The 19,723-nt window shown below is 41.0% G+C and overlaps 1 protein-coding gene across 2 annotated transcripts in view; it reads left to right on the top strand.

The window, feature by feature from the left end:
- The window catches only part of PPP2R5E (protein phosphatase 2 regulatory subunit B'epsilon), a 73,526-nt gene that overhangs the window by 47,471 nt on the left and 6,332 nt on the right, over window positions 1–19,723 (top strand). Inside the window, exons 6-13 of one of the 2 annotated variants that reach the window (XM_075192459.1) lie at window positions 5,080–5,210; window positions 6,566–6,625; window positions 8,212–8,320; window positions 9,779–9,832; window positions 9,922–9,972; window positions 11,130–11,249; window positions 16,625–16,752; window positions 17,343–17,429. In XM_075192459.1, coding sequence (XP_075048560.1) covers window positions 5,080–5,210; window positions 6,566–6,625; window positions 8,212–8,320; window positions 9,779–9,832; window positions 9,922–9,972; window positions 11,130–11,249; window positions 16,625–16,752; window positions 17,343–17,429 — 740 coding nt within the window. Of the gene's footprint in view, window positions 1–5,079; window positions 5,211–6,565; window positions 6,626–8,211; window positions 8,321–9,778; window positions 9,833–9,921; window positions 9,973–11,129; window positions 11,250–16,624; window positions 16,753–17,342; window positions 17,445–19,723 lie in introns of both variants that reach the window. The other variant, XM_075192458.1, reaches the window with a different exon arrangement.

Genomic DNA, 19,723 nt, shown 5'->3' on the forward strand with positions numbered 1-19,723 from the left:
ACTGTGTTTATTAATCTCGGTCATCTGTATATGGTAGTGAGCAACCGGATTCACGATGAAGTCTCCTGGATGTGTGAACAAAGTCTAAACAGAGGTCAAGTGGCTTCCAGTCCTGGCAGTAGGTTAAATAAATTCTAAAAAAAGAAAAGTGGAGTTGTTCCCATGGCAACCAATCCGATCCTAGCTTTCCAAACCAGTTTAATGGATTCTCCAATTATAAACACTGAATCGCCATAACAAAATTACGCTGGCTCAGTAGTTTACAAGAGCCCCATATTGGCACTGTGGAAGACGCATGAAAAATTGGACCAACCAGGTGCTTGCTTATATTTTTCAAACTTTACTAGAAAAATGACAGAATGTGATTGGCTGCTAAAGATATGTTTTTAGGGTTTGTTTTGTTTTTTTAACCTTTTATAAATGGCCCAACATGAAAAAATCTTTAATACCCCAACACACTTGTTCAAATCTCAGCGTTCCCTCCTGTTATCTGCAGTAAGGACTGCACACCCACAATTACTATGCAGTCTCACTGTTGTTGGGAAGTTTTGGAAGCCAAGCGCAAGTTCTGCAGTTGCCATTAAGTATCTCTTTTCAGAGATATTATATAAATAATTATATTTACCTGTGATGAGCAGGATTAGTGTAATGGTAACAGTTACCATAGAGAACAGACCTCATTGCCTAATCCATAAGATGGCCACAAATCACAGCCAATACCAGTCAAGTGGTCAACAAAATGAGTTAAAATTGATGGGAAATGTATGGAGGTGTGGAAAATACGGTTGTACGATGACTGAGGTCAGCCTGTGAGTCTTCATCTTCTGACCAGTTGCTGCAGGATCTCCTCTCATTTTGTCCCTACAAGTGTGGCCCTATTGAGTGATGGTCCAGTCACTAGTCTCTTGCATCGGTCCATGTGTGGACCACATGTTAGTTATATTCTATTAAGTTGCTTTCATTTATAAGGCTACCAATGAATGAAAATAAAATGCATACTTTATTCAAAACCAGCCCATAGGTTACAAAGCTGAAGCAGAAGTTATTCACATGTCTTAGGTTTGTACATTTCCCCCTCAACTTTGACTAAACGCTTTGCTTTTATCTTTTCCTTCTGTGTGCTCCTGACATGTATTTATATCATCAGGTAGTGTTACTTGATTTAAGTGCAGATAGCATAGCAACACAAATAAACTGCTCTGCCCGATTATATAAGTGCGTGGATGAAAAGAAGAGACAGAAGCTGAAAACATAAATTATTTAGTTAAACTTGCAGGACATATGCCAGTGTTAGCTAACCTGTGACACTCCAGGTGTTGTGAAACTACAAGTCCCAGCATTCTTTGCCAATATATATAGCAGCTTATTGCTGGAAGGGTATGCTGGGACTTGTAGTTTCACAACACCTGGAGTGTCACAGGTTAGCCAATACTGACATATGCAAACCAGGTAAGTTAGCACAAATTTGTAAAACACGTTTAGCTCCTAGGCTTAGAGGTGGGCATCAAGGGAAAAAACTGTGCACAGGGAATATAACTTGAGTTGACATTTTACTTCCTGTTCGTATAGGAACATTCCTGTCGATTTATCTGGATTCCTTTTTAATATGTGATATTTTCTGCCATCTAGTGTGTACAGATGGTACTGCTTTTTTCCCTGTTCAGACACTTGTTTTCATGCAGCAACATGGATATACAATGCATTTATCCTCCCATTGCTGCTGATATTAGCAAAGCAAACTAATCAGCAAATTCATTAGGCTACATACACACAGGCATAATGCATAATCATCACTTCAGGGGAGCTTTGAGTACATGCTCATTTACGCGTTTTAAAGCTGCGCTCCAGCACAATGTACTACAGTGCGTTTACAGGCGCTAAATGAGCGTTCCAATACAAGTCTTATAGCGGTTTATAATGCCGAATGCAACGTTGAAGCAAACATTTGTCAGAAGTTGTGTCTGTACAAGTCTGTTTTATTATTATTATTATTATTATTATTATTATTATTATTATTATTACTTTTATTTTGTATTATTATTATTACTATTATTATTATTACCATTTTTTTGAGCCATAACATCAGAGAGATATAATTCCGCCAAGTACGGGCAACGTGTTTCTCTCCAGGTATTGTGAAACTACAGGTCCCAGCTATTGGCTGACAAAGCCTGCTGGGGCTTGTAGTTTCAAAACACCTGGAGAGCCGCAGGTTGTCCAGGCCAGAACTAGGCTTTCTCTCACATTAAACAAGTTTTGAGTCCTGATATTTACAAGCCCTTACTCTAAATATCAAGAGCTAGTTCCAACATTGACTTTCCCATTGTTATATATTGATATCACTATGCAGATTATGAATTTGTGGGCCAACTCATTTATCACTAACAGTGTCATAACCGAGTTGTGTGTTCCTGAGTTTTTCTCTGGTGTTTCTATGGGTTATACTTGTAAATATTTAATATCCCATTATTCATCGTGTTATATACAATACCTTTCTAAACCGCTATGTTTTCCCTGAATTTTCTCAGTATCCACAAAGTGCAAGAGCTGAATGTGTGATAAGGTATTAGCTGATGGCCATGTATCTGTTACATGTGTAGTTGAGTGCAAGTGACAGCCTCACTTTAGCAGATTTTTATTAATGACCAGTTATATGAATATAATATTAAAATTTATCAAGTGTATGTGATCCAGTGTGAGAGGTCACGCGAGTCTCCTGGAAGTAGAACAATTGGTGTTGCTATGAAAAATGCAGCACTGAGCGTAACTCCAGAATATATAGAAGTATCCCTTTTTGGCACAAGTTTAGGGAATGATGATTCTTGTTACTGATTAGAAAGTAGAAACTTGCATCTAAGTGTAGATAAAGACACTTGTCTCGAAGTGATCCTACTTGTAGTCCTTTAAGCTGGTGCTTTCAGTGTCTGACCTGCATATTTGTAACATCTCAAGTCCAGTACATTTTTGTGAAGTTTGCTCTTGAAATTCCAGAAAAGTTTACGCCTATGTGGGCTTTTTTTTTAGTCTTAGGGCTAGATTTACTAAGCTGCGTGTTTGAAAAAGTGGGGATGTTGCCTATAGCAACCAATCAGATTCTAGCTTTCATTGATTTAGTACCTTCTACAAAATGACAGCTAGAACCTGATTGATTGCTATAGGCAACATCCCCACTTTTTTTAAACCCGCAGCTTAGTAAATAATAGCCTTAGTCTTATTACGAGTTGCTAAATAATGCATTTTTGTTGTTGCTGTAAGTTCATATTGTGGACAATTCTTGCACCTCTGTGCGTTAGTAGTGTGCTATAATCCACCACATCCTGCATATTACAGCTAGGCATGAGCACATGTTACATGTCAAGAATTTCCGAATATCTTTGACCAACGGGACTCGTGGAATTAAAGATGACCTGTCGCCTACCTACAGTGGAGGCATTAGTTTTCTGGGCTATAACAAATGTACAGTTTTTCAATTTTCTAGGATATCACTGAGTATTGCCTGGCTTGAATGTATGCCAGGCCATCATGTATACAAGTGGGACTGGTTCCTAGTGAGTGGTTCGGCTACATTCCTATGAATATCCATTTAGCCCACTAAATGACTGCCTGCACTGTGTGTAGGTGGCCATCTGGTCAGCTCTGTATACCGGATTCCAATGACTGGAAACTCTCAAACTTCTCGTGGTCATCACTCAGGTAAAGGCCACTGTAGCAGGTAGGGACTTCCTTTCCGTTGCCTGAGGCGGATACTGAAATAGCGCATTTCATAACCTTGAAACAAATTACCATAAACGTGTATATGAATAGTATGCACTTTAGTGAAATAGTGCAACTATCAAGAGTAATTAGAGCTATCTGCGTGTATAATGCAACACATTTAGACTTTGGCATCGAGAAAATTGTCTCCTTTTCAGATGCACTCTGGTATGTAACACCTGGATCGCATGCTGGGGCAGATTTTATGCTTTGGAAAGTTTTACCTTTAGTTGGAGTTCAGTTTGTTTTTAATTTAGCTTTTCCTATAAACAAGTAAGATCTGTTGCCCAGTGCAGACTTTGTTTTGGACTTCGGATAGTGAAGGCTTACCAAGTGACACAGCCTAGTCCATACACCTCCGATGCATATTGTCCATACACAGCTGTCACTTCTACAGTGCAGAAACGTAGTGTCGGTAAGGGTAAAATAAAGTGTATGTACAGGAACAATCCATGTGACAACAGTTACAAAACAAATCCATTTTTCTTTCATGATGTGAGAAAATAAAATGTAAAAAATACAAAAGTGGGTAAAAATTTCTTATAGCCGTTGTACATGTGAAATAAGTGTGTTTATGAATAACAAAGTCAGACTTTTTAAAATGTGATCTTCAAAACACATTCTCTCCGTCATTTTTCTTCTTTTTTTTTTTAAGATAGGAAAGGAACAGTAAAAATATTGTCACCATATATTCCATGCATATAATCACGTTATGGGAAAGTGTATGTGTTTCTTTATAATTCACCTCTCCTGACCTGACGCGGACCTCCTGGGTCTGGGAGGATTTTAGATCTTATCACGAGACTTCAGTGTGTTTACTTAGCATGTGCATTGTGTAATGTTGCTTCAATGTTGTTTAAAATGTTTTATTTGCAAGGAGATGCTTGTAGACAATGTGATCATTCAACATGACCTTAAACCTGGCACAAAATGCTTTGCTTCCAAACTTGCTACTTGTCATACTATTGATGAATTAACTGATGATATAACACACATTCCCTACTCACTAATTCAGCCTAAGGGGTAAATGTATCAAGCTGCGGGTTTGAAAAAGTGGAGATGTTGCCTATAGCAACCAATCGGATTCTAGTTGTCATTTCGTAGAATGTTCTAAATAAATGATCATTAAAATCTAGTTGCTATAGGCAACATATCCACCTTTTCAAACCCGCAGCTTGATGCATTTACCTCTAAGTGTTTTGGGAAAGTAAGAAATCTTTTTGTGCCTTGTTGAGTGGGTTATTTTAGTTGTCCATAACCAGCGTAACTAGTGTCTAGACTTTAATAAACTAACTTGCATCTGTTTATTTTTATTATTTTTTTAAGCTCTTAGAGCTCTTCGACAGTGAAGACCCTCGTGAAAGGGACTATTTAAAAACAGTCTTACACAGAATTTATGGCAAATTTCTGGGACTTAGAGCATTTATTCGAAAACAGATTAACAATATTTTTCTACGGTGAGTATGTTTAGTATTTATATTGTAGTACAATTTTTTATTTTTTTTATTTTCCTTTCTGTAACTTCTCACAAAACTTCCATTGCAGTATGCTATACATTAATGCAACATGCATAAGAAAAGCAATGTTAACTTTTTGTTGCAGAAGATTAACTTAATGATGGCCACATGCTCCCGTACATGTTGTCATAGCTGCACCCGGGGTATCACTGTCCAATTAGCAGCGCGCTGCGCTCAAATTGTGTTTTGTACTTGAGGAATGAACTATAGGGGGGCGTTTCTTGTGTTCTCCTTGTCCAATGGCAGTATAGGGGAGGTTCACATCAGATCTCTGCTGCTACAATAACCATTAGATTGTATTAACCAGTTTTACATGCAGTCGGCTAATAGGTCAAGAGAGCACCACATCTAATAATGGTAAGAAAAAAAGAGGCAATAAAATAGTTTTGGTTTAAAAACAAAATGTAATGTAAAATAAAGCACCTTCTTCCCTCCGTAACCCCCCGCACAAGCATAATGAGGACAATATAATGAATTTAGTCTGACACTTCTAACTGCTGTGAGAGGGTACATAGACTGAGCTACTCCAAGTTGACCGTACCTCTAGAATATGTCTTTCCAGCCTTGTCCATACTTCCCCATTCTTCCTATCTTAGGAATAATGCAAATGGGTATGCCTGTATCCGCATCCAAACATGTCCACCTTTTATTCCTGGACCATATAACTATGCCAGACGTTGAATAAAGTGGTTATTTGGTATTTGAATACTATGGCGAATACTATGGTTTAAATATTTGTGGTTGCACTAATTGGTTGATGGTAACTGGGAGGAATGATAGAAAAGGGCCCCCTCCCCACAATGTTTCTCATTATTTGGTCTTTATAAAGCCCTACACATAAACCAATATATGTTGTAGAATACTACCAGAATAAAACCTTGTTTGTGCTGAATAAATAAATAGCATTTACTTGTGTAGACAAAGTAAGAAAAAGTTCTATCTGATAAAAGTGGCAAATCGTCAAAACCTAAAAGTTGGCCTGATCACAAAGGGGCGAAAACACTCTGAATATTAAGGGGTTAACAAGGTAATCCGACGATAGTCAAACACACCTTAATAGGAAAGCCGCTCTTTATGTTTGATTCCAATACAAATGTTATCGAGCATCCAAATGCTTTTTGTGCTGAATAAAATCTGATTTTGTTCTTGTAATTGAATATTGTGTCCCTTAAATAATATTCTAATATTGTATATAAAGGTATATGGAATTTTTAAGGGCCGGCTTGCTAGTAAGTAGTGCAGGTGTAATTATTTAATTTGTGGTTTTATTTATTGTGTTGTTGTTTCATTTTTAGATTTGTTTATGAAACTGAACACTTTAATGGTGTAGCAGAACTGCTGGAAATATTAGGAAGGTAAGTAGCTCTTATGCCAATATGTAAGAGACACAGTTTTGTTTTTTTTTAATACATATATTGCAAGCAGGGTATGTCCATTCTCAGTAAGTGTACATTCATTTCATTTATCTTATTTAATATTATTTTGAGCATCCAATATAGCCTTCAAGTGCTTTATACTTAAACCAGTTTGTGCTAAATAAAAAGAAGCCTCAAGCCTGTTTAAATAAGGCTGATTTGACTTGATATGATTACACTGATGCCCTGCTAATAAGACTATTAGGGGGGGGATTCAATTACCGTTGATGTGATGCGTGGACATCGCGCCAAAGCAATACCGATAGCATGGGGAAAAAATCGCTCCTGTCTGTCAGGTCTCTATCATTCGTCTCTCAGCCCATGTTTCGGTTGGGGGCTGTGTGATGCAGGGGGGTGTTTTCTTGTGGACCAGTAAGAAGCCACAATCATACAATCTGCAGCTTCTTAACAATCCTCCTGCTCACACCCATCTCCGCTCCCATGTTAAAGTAGTGAGCAAAGAACATTGTGGGTTCTACACCACAGAAGCTAAGAAGCCCTAGGAAAGTGTTTCAGTGTGATGTTCCCAGAGCTCCACTAAGGGGGAATAGGTTTATTAAAGTCTGTGAACTAACAGTGAATGCTGCTTTTAGGGGCACTGCGTTCATGCACTTTGATCTTGAATTTGAGTATAGTACAGAGGACAATGACTTGCATCATTATCTCCGATACACTGAAGATATCCTAGAAGAGTTCCCATCTGCAGGTGACTGTACTGTATTGACTTGTACATGTCCTCTTGCATCTTATACGACGTGCATCACTTTTCTTTCTAGCTTTCCTTTGTGATTCTCATTGGGCTGAGTGGTTTATTGTATTACACTGTGATATGACATGTCCAGGCTGTGCTCTCTGAGTCGGATACAATTGTATCTAGAGAACAGTTTTGTGTCCTATCTGAGGCTGCAAAATAAATTTCCCATTTGATATAATTGAAAGCACAGAAGGGAGTTAAAAAAAATAAAATAAATATATAGTTAGTAAAATGTGCAAGAGAGCATGTGTGAGCCCGTGGAGAACAACCTAAAAGTGTTTTAATAGGAGAATTTGTATATTTATTTACAACTATATCAGTATTTTTTTAATGGATCAAATTAAATATTCTTTAAAGCAGCATTCCCATTTTATTTACCTGCTGCATCCCATTAGATTCATCCTAGGTACCTGCACGCTGAATCTGTTTTAACCAGGCCTCCTCCGCCTGGGATTTAGCACCCTCATATCTCTTGTTGGGTGTCAGCAGGTGGACCAATAAGAGTGAGTCCACGTGATTGTGGCTTTTTATTGGTTTGCTCGGTTACGCCGTACTCCGCAGCTTCAACCCACCCTTGGCTCTGGAGAGCGGAGCGCTGGGTAGGGTGAATATATTTTTTCTTTCCCCCTCCTAGTGCAGCTTTAAGATAGCCTCTTATTATAATCTATTTCCAGCCAGTGTGTAAACCCACTCTATAAAGTTTTCTTATTTCATATGGTTCCATATATGTTTTATTGGGTCACTTGTTCATTATGTTTCTTTTCTATCACAGTATTATCAATGGCTTTGCATTACCTCTGAAAGCTGAGCATAAACAGTTCCTTGTGAAAGTACTGATTCCTCTCCATACTGTCAGGAGCTTATCCCTCTTCCACGCACAGGTAAGGTGTCTGCTCTCTGTTATCGTCTGTATTATATAATAGAACTATGACCCTTTATGTAGTGTAGATTGTTTTCTTGCTTATTTACAAGTTTACACTCTAATTCTGGGGTATAAAGTGACTCTGAAGGAGAGGACACTATGATATAGGCCGCCTAGCGGTGCAACAATGGTCTCTCTTACAGATGGAGACCTGAACCACTTTCATCTTCTAGTATATTTTCTTACATGGCTACATTATTAAATAGGGTGTTTTATTGAAAGGTTTTACATATTGTAAACACTCATACAAGGAAACAAAAATAAATAAACAGCAATCAAACCCGAGGTACAATAATATAAAAACACAGAGGAATGATGATGATACAGAGTAAACAGATAGATAGTCCATCTGTGAGAGGTTTATGAAACAATCGTGAAATAATCTAATAAGCAACCATCCAGTTACAGGATCTGAGTGCATGTAATGCAGCATGAGGATAGGAAAGTTACAGAAATCACTAATTGTACATGCAGGGGCTAGACAACCCAGGAGCCAATCAGAATGTCCTCCGGGGAATGCAATGTTTCTCTGGGCTTACACTTGACCAGATTTTGTTATATTTATGTATAGACTTTCCACTAGTTTTATATAAAGTCCTCATAACTCCCTCTGTCATTTACAAGGCTACCAAACTATGAAAACAAGCTGATTAGTCCTGGCTAGAACGACCTTGGCCAGAGATGACTGACTGAATGCATATTTAAATAAATGTTTGCTTGGACTCTCTGTGTAATCCCATGTAAATATATCTTAGGGTTTAAATGAGGACATCGGTCCTACAAATGTGATCCCACACAGACACCTAAAATCTATGCACTACATAGTATGCCCACAACATATGGGAAAAGAAGAACCTAAGGAGTTTAAATATATGGTAGACTGAATATTTGGGGTCCTGGTTGTTCTAACACGTTTAAAAAAAATAATATATATATATATATATATATATATATATATATATATATATATATATATATATATATATATATATATATATATATATATATTATATATATATATTATATATATATATATATATATATATATATATTATATATATATATATATATATATATATATATATATAATTACGCAATTTTCTCCACCCATGGCAATCAGGATGTAATGTTCCTGGTCTCGCTTCATTATGTCCTAGAGAACATGAATTAAGGGTTTGCTACCATGCGGTCTAAATGTAGGTGTACAAGCTATTTTAGCATAACTTAGTATTGGGTAGAGATTGTGGCAGAATAGACAGCACCAGAACAATTTTGGAATCTTTCAGTTTGGCCGAGTATTCCAGGGAAAATAAAATGGAATGTTCGGTTTAAAGGTTGCATTAGATGATTCTTTGGAGAGATGTATGGTAGGATCAGCTGTTTGTAACTTACTTTTTTGTTTGTGTTTTTTTTGCAGCTGGCATATTGTATAGTACAGTTTCTGGAAAAAGACCCTTCCCTCACAGAACCGGTGAGTATTGGTAATGTACATCTCTGGATTGAATTTGCTTTACTGGTCTGTGGATAATTGTACCTTTTTGCTTGTCACTAATTTATTAGGTCATTCGAGGACTGATGAAATTCTGGCCAAAAACTTGTAGTCAAAAAGAGGTGAGTTGTAAAATAATGCACATTTCTATGTAAACAAGTCATCTGTGTGGGGCATGGAGCGAATGCTGGTAAGGAAGTAGTTAAGTGAATGCCCCTTGTAACAGAGCTGTGTCCTATCTATTACACGTACGGGCATAGCACAGCAATCCACTCAGGAGTTTCCCACCACAGTAGCTCTTCCATAACTGTGCACTCTTTACTTTTAGATAGTGTTTCTGCACCACAATGTTAGTTCAATTCTCCTGTGTACCTAATAAATTAAATGTGTCCACTTTTGACCTTGCGATCTCATAGTGGTTATCCTGCAGAGAAGCGCTGCACATGGGGTTGGGATAATTAAATCTGCCTCTGGAAGTTTGGTAGTGAATGTGCATCTGTCCGGAAAGGCGCAGCAGCCACACTCTGCCATCGGCGGCTGACATCCTCCATCAGTGGCAGCTCACGTCCCTGCTCGGTCAGAAGTAGCAGGGGATAAGTATTGGTAACAGTGCAGTGGTGACCCCACCAAATGAATGCACTTAGGGCACCTAGTACATAAGGAGGTTTATCAAAAAGTGGACAATACCTTTGAAGTTTGGTTGTATGTTGAGCGGTAATCAAAGCCAGGGAGCCCAGTGTACACTGTAGATGCTGCAAATGCAGATGTGCAGGGATGACCGTAATACGACCTGTATATTTACTTTATAAAAGACACAGGCTGTGATTATAACTGAGGAGGGTCTCAGTCTGTTATCCTCTTACAGATATAGTTGTCTTGTAGTTTGCTAGGAGCACTGTTTATGTTCAGCACCGTTCCACTCTTTGACAGTGACAACAATGTGAGTCAGACACTGTATGAATAATAGTTCTCAGTGATGATGAAAAAGAAAGCTGCAATACCATGTGTAGTACGAAACTGAGCTGCAGTGTGTTCTTTTATTACGTACATCTTGAAAATCAACTCTTTATCTTGGTTACCTAATTAAACTGATACACAAAAATGGAACTAATGTGGTCTATCTCATGGCACAAAACGTTCCATTATGGCTGTCAGGCTTTCTTTATTAAACATCTGCTTAGTGTTCACCTCCACATCTCCTTATTGATAGGTTTGATAAATCTGCCCCTTGGAGTTCCTTAGATAGCTGTGTGCTCTATTTTGTGTCTTTGTTTCTCAGGTCATGTTTCTTGGAGAGCTGGAGGAGATCTTGGACGTCATTGAACCTTCACAATTTGTCAAAATCCAGGAGCCTTTGTTTAAACAGATATCCAAGTGTGTTTCCAGCCCTCATTTCCAGGTGAGTGGGTATTGCTGAAGGTGAATGAACATCAAGGTGACTAGTCTGACAAGAACATAGATATATCTTTGTTCTTAATTTCCACTTTATACCCCATTCATACTGCACCAAAATCCCGGGTTTTTGCCGGGGCGAGCTCAAACGACCCGGGTCTTGGTGCAGTATGAATGGTACAAGTCAACCCGGGATTTATCGAGGGGTAATTCCCGGGTCGGACCCGGGTTGCCTGCACTATGAATGGTGCAACCCGGGTTTTTCAACCCGGGTTGCACAGAAAACAAGCTGATTGGCTGTCTGCCTGTCTAATGTGGTAAACAATCACCACCCACTTTTGCATCATCTTTATGCGTCACAAAACCAGTCACCTTTCAATGACATCACCATTTTTCAGCCAATGAAAACTGCTCTGGTGATGACTCCCACAAATTGCCAGGGCACAGGCTTGTGCAGTATGAATGGGGTCAACCCGGGAAATTCCCGGGTCCGAGGTGCAGTATGAATGGTGTTTCTGAGCTGGGACGCTCCAAGCCCCGGCAAAAACCCGGCTTGAAAAACCCGGGATATTGCCGGGGCGGCAGTATGAAAGCGGTATTAGTGTCCCGCTAATTTGATTTTCAGTATTTTATATGATTTTCTTGAGTAAGACATAGCTGTGTCTCCGTACAGCAGCCTCAATATCCTGTTATGGTGTAAGTATGTATGGCTGTTACACCTTAGGATTTCGGTTTCCATGACGTTTTATAAAACATGCATAGAACAGAAGCAATAGGATAAATACAACGGCGCACAATACATCCGTACATATAGGATAGTTTTAATGATGAGAGAAACAGTATAACTGAGGCAATTTGATCTGTGTAGATTGTTAGACATGGCAGAAGCTGAAAATATGTTTACAGAGATTTACATGTCTAAATTCACAAATCTACATAAGAAAATGATCAGATGAAATTACACTCTAATTACACTGCCACTTTGAGAATGTGTCTGACTTTAATGAATATACTCAGAATAACTCTTCCCTCGTTTCCATTCACAAGGCCTGGGAGAAGTTGTTTACACTACAAAAATCTATCTTCATTTGACAGATTTTTTGCACACCTCCTTAATGGGAATATAAACCCACCCCCCAATTATCTGGGAGGTGGTAGGGGTTCAGTGCCCAGAACCTAGTTTGGGAGATGGCCCAGTGCCTCTTTAATGTTGGATTCTGTCGATGGCTGCAGAATTTTGTGATTCCACATTTCAGGCACGTATTCTCCTGTGGGGGAGGGGGGGTGGGTGCTAGTATCTAATTTATAATCTCTATCATTAAATAATAGAAGGGATAAGCAAACAGGTAAAGGTATATTAAGATAGATAATGTCATTTTAAAGGGAAGTGACTTCATGGTTAAAGCAAACTAACAGTTTAGAATGGAACGTTATTTGTAAGATATTTATGTGATGGTTGTAAATAATTTAATTTAGTAATCCAAAGAAATATTATAGAAACACTTTTTTTTCTTCAGGATAATCTGCCCAAATCTAATCATATTTCTTGATTTTTCTGTTTAAGTGATTTTAATCATGTAACTACAGATCGTAAAAAGCATTTGATATAGTAACACAGCAACAGTCAATTCCTATTTCCCATTACTAGTGAACTGTGATATAGACCTGCAAGCTGAGGTTACTCCACGCACAGTGCTGTTTTGAGCTCTTTACTAGTTTTTTAATAGCGGTCTAGAGAAAATGTTCATCAATAGACTTGCATGCTCCAAGTATGTAAAGGTTAATACTTAATGTAACTTTCTCTCATCACTGTTGGAGGGGTCGCAGAATGCTTCCCAGATTTTGTTCTAAATTTGTACCTTGTTGGGCAAAGTATTTTTCTAAAGTTAAACAAAATTTCCATATGAGATCCCCTTTACTACAAAATTGTTTATATTACATAAACGGTTTTTAGAAGCAGAGTATTGCCAGAAATCCTCTCTCCTTTTTGAAGATACTTAATTTCATGATGTTCTCATTGAGTACAGCCTGGTTCCATCTCCCTCATATTCTCACTATTCTTGTACGTTCAAATTACACAACAAATATACATAGGAACCACTAGAGGGTGCTAATTGTGTACTATTAGAAAATAGATATTATAAATGTGCTCAATGTGAGTGTGTGAAGCTTTTCTGTTTCTGCAGATACTTTTCTTCTGAGCAGCTTCAGAAGTGTACACATCCCGATATTGTGAAAGACAAGTTGTGCATACTTTTGTGGTTTTCAAGTAAAGCTGCAGATTTGTGGTAGAAATAGGGAAAATGTCACTCAAGTTCATTCTATCATTACTTTATGACCATCCCTTTAATTTCTTATTTTCTGTATGTCATGTCCCATTAGAAATATAGGCCAGTCTCTGGATTCCACCATTTCTGAACCCGTGCTGAACCCTCCCAGTGTCTCTTCCCCCCCCCAATGTCTCTTCCCCCGTTAAATATAATTCTAAAAATATTAACAGATTATTGCATGTGGGTGTATTTAACAAACAATTCCCTGATTCACCCTCCAGAAGATGCAACATCTTACATACCCACAAACATTGCTAACTTTCTCCTAGCCCCACAGATCACTAATGGGAGACCGGCTCCTAGCCCCACAGATCACTAATGGGAGACCGGCTCCTAGCCCCACAGATCACTAATGGGAGACCGGCTCCTAGCCCCACAGATCACTAATGGGAGACCGGCTCCTAGCCCCACAGATCACTAATGGGAGACCGGCTCCTAGCCACACTGATCACTAATGGGAGACCGGCTCCTAGCCACACTGATCACTAATGGGAGACCGGCTCCTAGCCCCACAGATCACTAATGGGAGACCGGCTCCTAGCCCCACAGATCACTAATGGGAGACCGGCTCCTAGCCCCACAGATCACTAATGGGAGACCGGCTCCTAGCCCCACAGATCACTAATGGGAGACCGGCTCCTAGCCCCACAGATCACTAATGGGAGACCGGCTCCTAGCCGCACTGATCACTAATGGGAGACTGGCTCCTAGCCCCACAGATCACTAATGGGAGACCGGCTCCTAGCCGCACTGATCACTAATGGGAGACCGGCTCCTAGCCCCACAGATCACTAATGGGAGACCGGCTCCTAGCCCCACAGATCACTAATGGGAGACCGGCTCCTAGCCGCACTGATCACTAATGGGAGACCGGCTCCTAGCCGCACTGATCACTAATGGGAGACCGGCTCCTAGCCACACTGATCACTAATGGGAGACCGGCTCCTAGCCGCACTGATCACTAATGGGAGACCGGCTCCTAGCCGCACTGATCACTAATGGGAGACCGGCTCCTAGCCGCACTGATCACTAATGGGAGACCGGCTCCTAGCCGCACTGATCACTAATGGGAGACCGGCTCCTAGCCGCACTGATCACTAATGGGAGACCGGCTCCTAGCCGCACTGATCACTAATGGGAGACCGGCTCCTAGCCGCACTGATCACTAATGGGAGACCGGCTCCTAGCCCCACAGATCACTAATGGGAGACCGGCTCCTAGCCGCACTGATCACTAATGGGAGACCGGCTCCTAGCCGCACTGATCACTAATGGGAGACCGGCTCCTAGCCGCACTGATCACTAATGGGAGACCGGCTCCTAGCCGCACTGATCACTAATGGGAGACCGGCTCCTAGCCGCACTGATCACTAATGGGAGACCGGCTCCTAGCCGCACTGATCACTAATGGGAGACCGGCTCCTAGCCGCACTGATCACTAATGGGAGACCGGCTCCTAGCCGCACTGATCACTAATGGGAGACCGGCTCCTAGCCGCACTGATCACTAATGGGAGACCGGCTCCTAGCCCCACAGATCACTAATGGGAGACCGGCTCCTAGCCACACTGATCACTAATGGGAGACCGGCTCCTAGCCCCACAGATCACTAATGGGAGACCGGCTCCTAGCCCCACAGATCACTAATGGGAGACCGGCTCCTAGCCACACTGATCACTAATGGGAGACCGGCTCCTAGCCGCACTGATCACTAATGGGAGACCGGCTCCTAGCCGCACTGATCACTAATGGGAGACCGGCTCCTAGCCCCACTGATCACTAATGGGAGACCGGCTCCTAGCCCCACAGATCACTAATGGGAGACCGGCTCCTAGCCCCACAGATCACTAATGGGAGACCGGCTCCTAGCCCCACAGATCACTAATGGGAGACCGACTCCTAGCCCCACAGATCACTAATGGGAGACCGGCTCCTAGCCCCACAGATCACTAATGGGAGACCGGCTCCTAGCCCCACTGATCACTAATGGGAGACCGGCTCCTAGCCCCACTGATCACTAATGGGAGACCGGCTCCTAGCCCCACTGATCACTAATGGGAGACTGGCTCCTAGCCACACTGATCACTAATGGGAGACCGGCTCCTAGCCCCACAGATCACTAATGGGAGACCGGCTCCTAGCCCCACAGATCACTAATGGGAGACCGGCTCCTAGCCCCACAGATCACTAATGGGAGACCGGCTCCTAGCCCCACAGATCACTAATGGGAGACCGGCTCCTAGCCCCACAGATCACTAATGGGAGACCGGCTCCTAGCCCCACAGATCACTAATGGGAGACCGGCTCCTAGCCCCACAGATCACTAATGGGAGACCGGCTCCTAGCCCCACAGATCACTAATGGGAGACCGGCTCCTAGCCCCACTGATCACTAATGGGAGACCGGCTCCTAGCCCCACTGATCACTAATGGGAGACCGGCTCCTAGCCACACTGATCACTAATGGGAGACCGGCTCCTAGCCCCACTGATCACTAATGGGAGACCGGCTCCTAGCCCCACAGATCACTAATGGGAGACCGGCTCCTAGCCCCACAGATCACTAATGGGAGACCGGCTCCTAGCCCCACAGATCACTAATGGGAGACCGGCTCCTAGCCCCACAGATCACTAATGGGAGACCGGCTCCTAGCCCCACAGATCACTAATGGGAGACCGGCTCCTAGCCACACTGATCACTAATGGGAGACCGGCTCCTAGCCACACTGATCACTAATGGGAGACCGGCTCCTAGCCACACTGATCACTAATGGGAGACCGGCTCCTAGCCCCACTGATCACTAATGGGAGACCGGCTCCTAGCCCCACAGATCACTAATGGGAGACCGGCTCCTAGCCACACTGATCACTAATGGGAGACCGGCTCCTAGCCGCACTGATCACTGATGGGAGACCGGCACCTAGCCCCACAGATCACTGATGGGAGACCGGCTCCTAGCCCCACAGATCACTGATGGGAGACCGGCTCCTAGCCCCACAGATCACCAGTGCACTTAATTGAAACTCCAATTTCTTTTTTCTTTTCTTTTTTTAAGGTGGCAGAACGGGCTTTATATTATTGGAACAATGAATACATCATGAGTTTAATAGAGGAGAACTCAAATGTCATCCTTCCCATCATGTTCGCAAGCCTCTACAGGATTTCTAAAGAACACTGGAATCCGTAAGTGAAAATATGCATATTTTTGTTTTTTGTTTTCCAAAATATTGCTTAGTCAGGTACATGATTTATAATTCTAGTAGTAAAGAATGCAGCAGATTAATCTGTGAGCCTCCAGAACACACCTTGGCTTTCTATCTACTGATATTGGCTTCATAGCCAACATGCAGTACTCGCACAGCATAGAGTTAATTCATGACTGGATAGTGACCATTCATAGATGTGCATCACTGGCCAAACACACTGCTTCTTCCTTCAGTGGAAACACATTTCACTGGACACAGGGTAAAATTAAGTTGTATGTTTTCCTCAAAATACTGAAGGATTCTGCCGTAAAATAAATTTAAATGGTGTACGATTTTTAAAAACTATTTAGTTGTAATTCTTTGTACACAAACAGATAAACCTGTTTTTGTTGGCAGCCCTCTTCCTGCAGCTGCTGTGTAAGAACACACATCGGGTGCATTGTCAGTAAAGTTCTAAACCAGCTTTTTCATCTAACAACGTGTATTCAGGTCTGATTGCTTAACAAGTGTTACATGCAGCTTATATTGACGGTTTCCCTCACTCTGTGATTCCTGTCCTCCCACCAGGGCTATCGTGGCTCTCGTCTACAACGTGTTGAAAGCGTTTATGGAAATGAACAGCACCTTATTCGATGAACTGACAGCAACTTACAAGTCAGATCGCCAGCGGTAACTCTTTATATAACTCTTCTTGTCATCCGTACAGAAAGCTCCTGTTCTGGCTGCTTTCTATGCTGTGATGAAGTTCTTCCTTTTAGACTCTTGATCTCTTTAAGTTATATTATTTGAAATGTGTTCTAATATGTTAAATGTGGACTAAGAGGATTTAAAATGAATTCCCTTGAAATAACTGGATGTAACCTGATTTCATCAATATTTCATCTGGGAAAGAATTTCAGTTGTCATAAGTATTTCTAAACTGTTTCAATGTCTAAGCAGATTTAATACACTTTCCTGCACGCATTGGTTGTCATTGCCTGTCCGGTGTAATACAGATTTAGGCGGCTTGTTCCAAATATTATTATGCATCCATTTGGTCACTATAGAAATGTGTGTCTGGGAAATGTACAGGAAATATGACAGTGTGGGTGTCTATACGGGTGACTGGTCATTTTTAACATTTGTTAGTAAAGATTTGAAAGGGTTTATGGTTAAACCGGAAATGTTTAATGCTCCATCTTCTGTACATAGTCTACAGCAGGGTTTCCCAAACCCAGTCCTCAGGGCTCCCTAACAGTGCAGGTTTTCCATATCTCCTTGCTGGAGCACAGGTGTATTCATTACTGACTGACACATTGTAACAGATCCACAGGTGGTCCTAATTATGTCACATGTGATCCAGAAAACCTGCACTGTTGGGGAGCCCTGAGGACTGGGTTTGGGAAACCCTGGCAGACTTGCCCAATTGTTGAAACGGCAAAACTCGGTCAGTTAGCAATTAGATTGTTAACCAATGAAGTGAAACTATGAAATTGACAACATCCTCAGCTGTGTTTCTGTTACTGAATTTTCTCAATTTGACCACAGACTCAATAATTTCAGTGTCTGGACTAAAAAATAAATAAATACAGAAAAGCCCTATGGTCCGCTCTGTGGACAATGACTGATCAAACACTGGTTGCCCCAATCTTATCATTGTCTCCCACACATCCGTGTCAATACAGATTTTGCTTCTTTAACGTTTGTACAGTTCACTTGAACAACTAAATGTTTGCAAGAGGGGTGCTTGATCTTTCTGCGAAGTTTTACAATAAATAATCATTTTTGCACGTTACTGCTTCACTTTATGATTTATTCCTTTTCTGTTTTTATTATAAGTGTGTAATATACTTTAATATGTACATCTTAGTGTTAGCTCCCTCTAGTGGTCCGCTGCGTTAATTTCAATGTCACTTACTCTACTTTTGCTAATTCAAATTTTTGGTTGGACTGCAACAATAAATAAATAAATAGCCCACATATTGTGCTTTAACTTGTATGTATTGCGGCTGTGTCCAGTTTAATGCCCCATGTCGGTATTGATGGAACCGCTTGAGATGTACGTATTGTTCTTTATATCCTATGTAGATTAAATGGTCAACTGTACATACCAAAACAGTGTGTGTGTGTGTACGTGACGTGTAACATGCAGAGTAATGAAGCATGGGTTAAGCTGATTTGACATAAGATGTCCTCTGCCAAACCCATATTAGACAATTGTGAATTGTTTATACAGGAGCATGTGAATGGAGATAGTCGCAAAAAGTAGAACAATGACTTACTGTCAGGAGAACACAGAACACTTCTGAACACAGCAGAAGCAAATTCCTGGAAAATAATATACATAGAGTAATTTGATGGGGCCATGATTTTTGTGAGGTTTTGTTTTATTTTCACGGAGGTTTCTCATTCTGATTAGTGGTTTACGTCATTATGTTATGAGTAGACCATTGCATATATTATGGGCACATAATAAACTGGTTAGAGCTTAGAGCGCTTAGGATCATTAGCAGTCATAATATATAGTGAAATCCAGGGAAATTTCATGTGCTCTGTTTTGTGTCACTACCGAAACTCTAAGGTCCAGTTATTAACGTTTCTTTTAGGTACATAGTTGGATTTGGCTACTAAGGTTCAGTGCAGCGATTGCTGCTTAAGCATGCTATAGACACACAAAAGCTTATTGCTGAGTGGTTGCCCAATCGTAATTGAACCCTATTATGCTGCAGCTTACTCCTACAGGCATTGACCATTTACACCTTGGGGCAACTTGTTTGGTCAGGCTCAGAAGGCTGCAGGGGCGACATGATGGTGAATGGGCGAGGGCTAAGAACCCTCTCCTGTGGGTACCCACTCTTACATAGAAACAGGGATTGTTAGGACTAGCAGCCGTTTGTCACTTTTCCATCATCGCCTTCATATTTATTTCTTGTACAGTCATTTCAAGCTTTCAATGTCCTGTGTTGACT

The sequence above is a fragment of the Mixophyes fleayi genome, chromosome 12, assembly GCF_038048845.1.
Source record: "Mixophyes fleayi isolate aMixFle1 chromosome 12, aMixFle1.hap1, whole genome shotgun sequence".
Taxonomy (NCBI): domain Eukaryota; kingdom Metazoa; phylum Chordata; class Amphibia; order Anura; family Limnodynastidae; genus Mixophyes; species Mixophyes fleayi.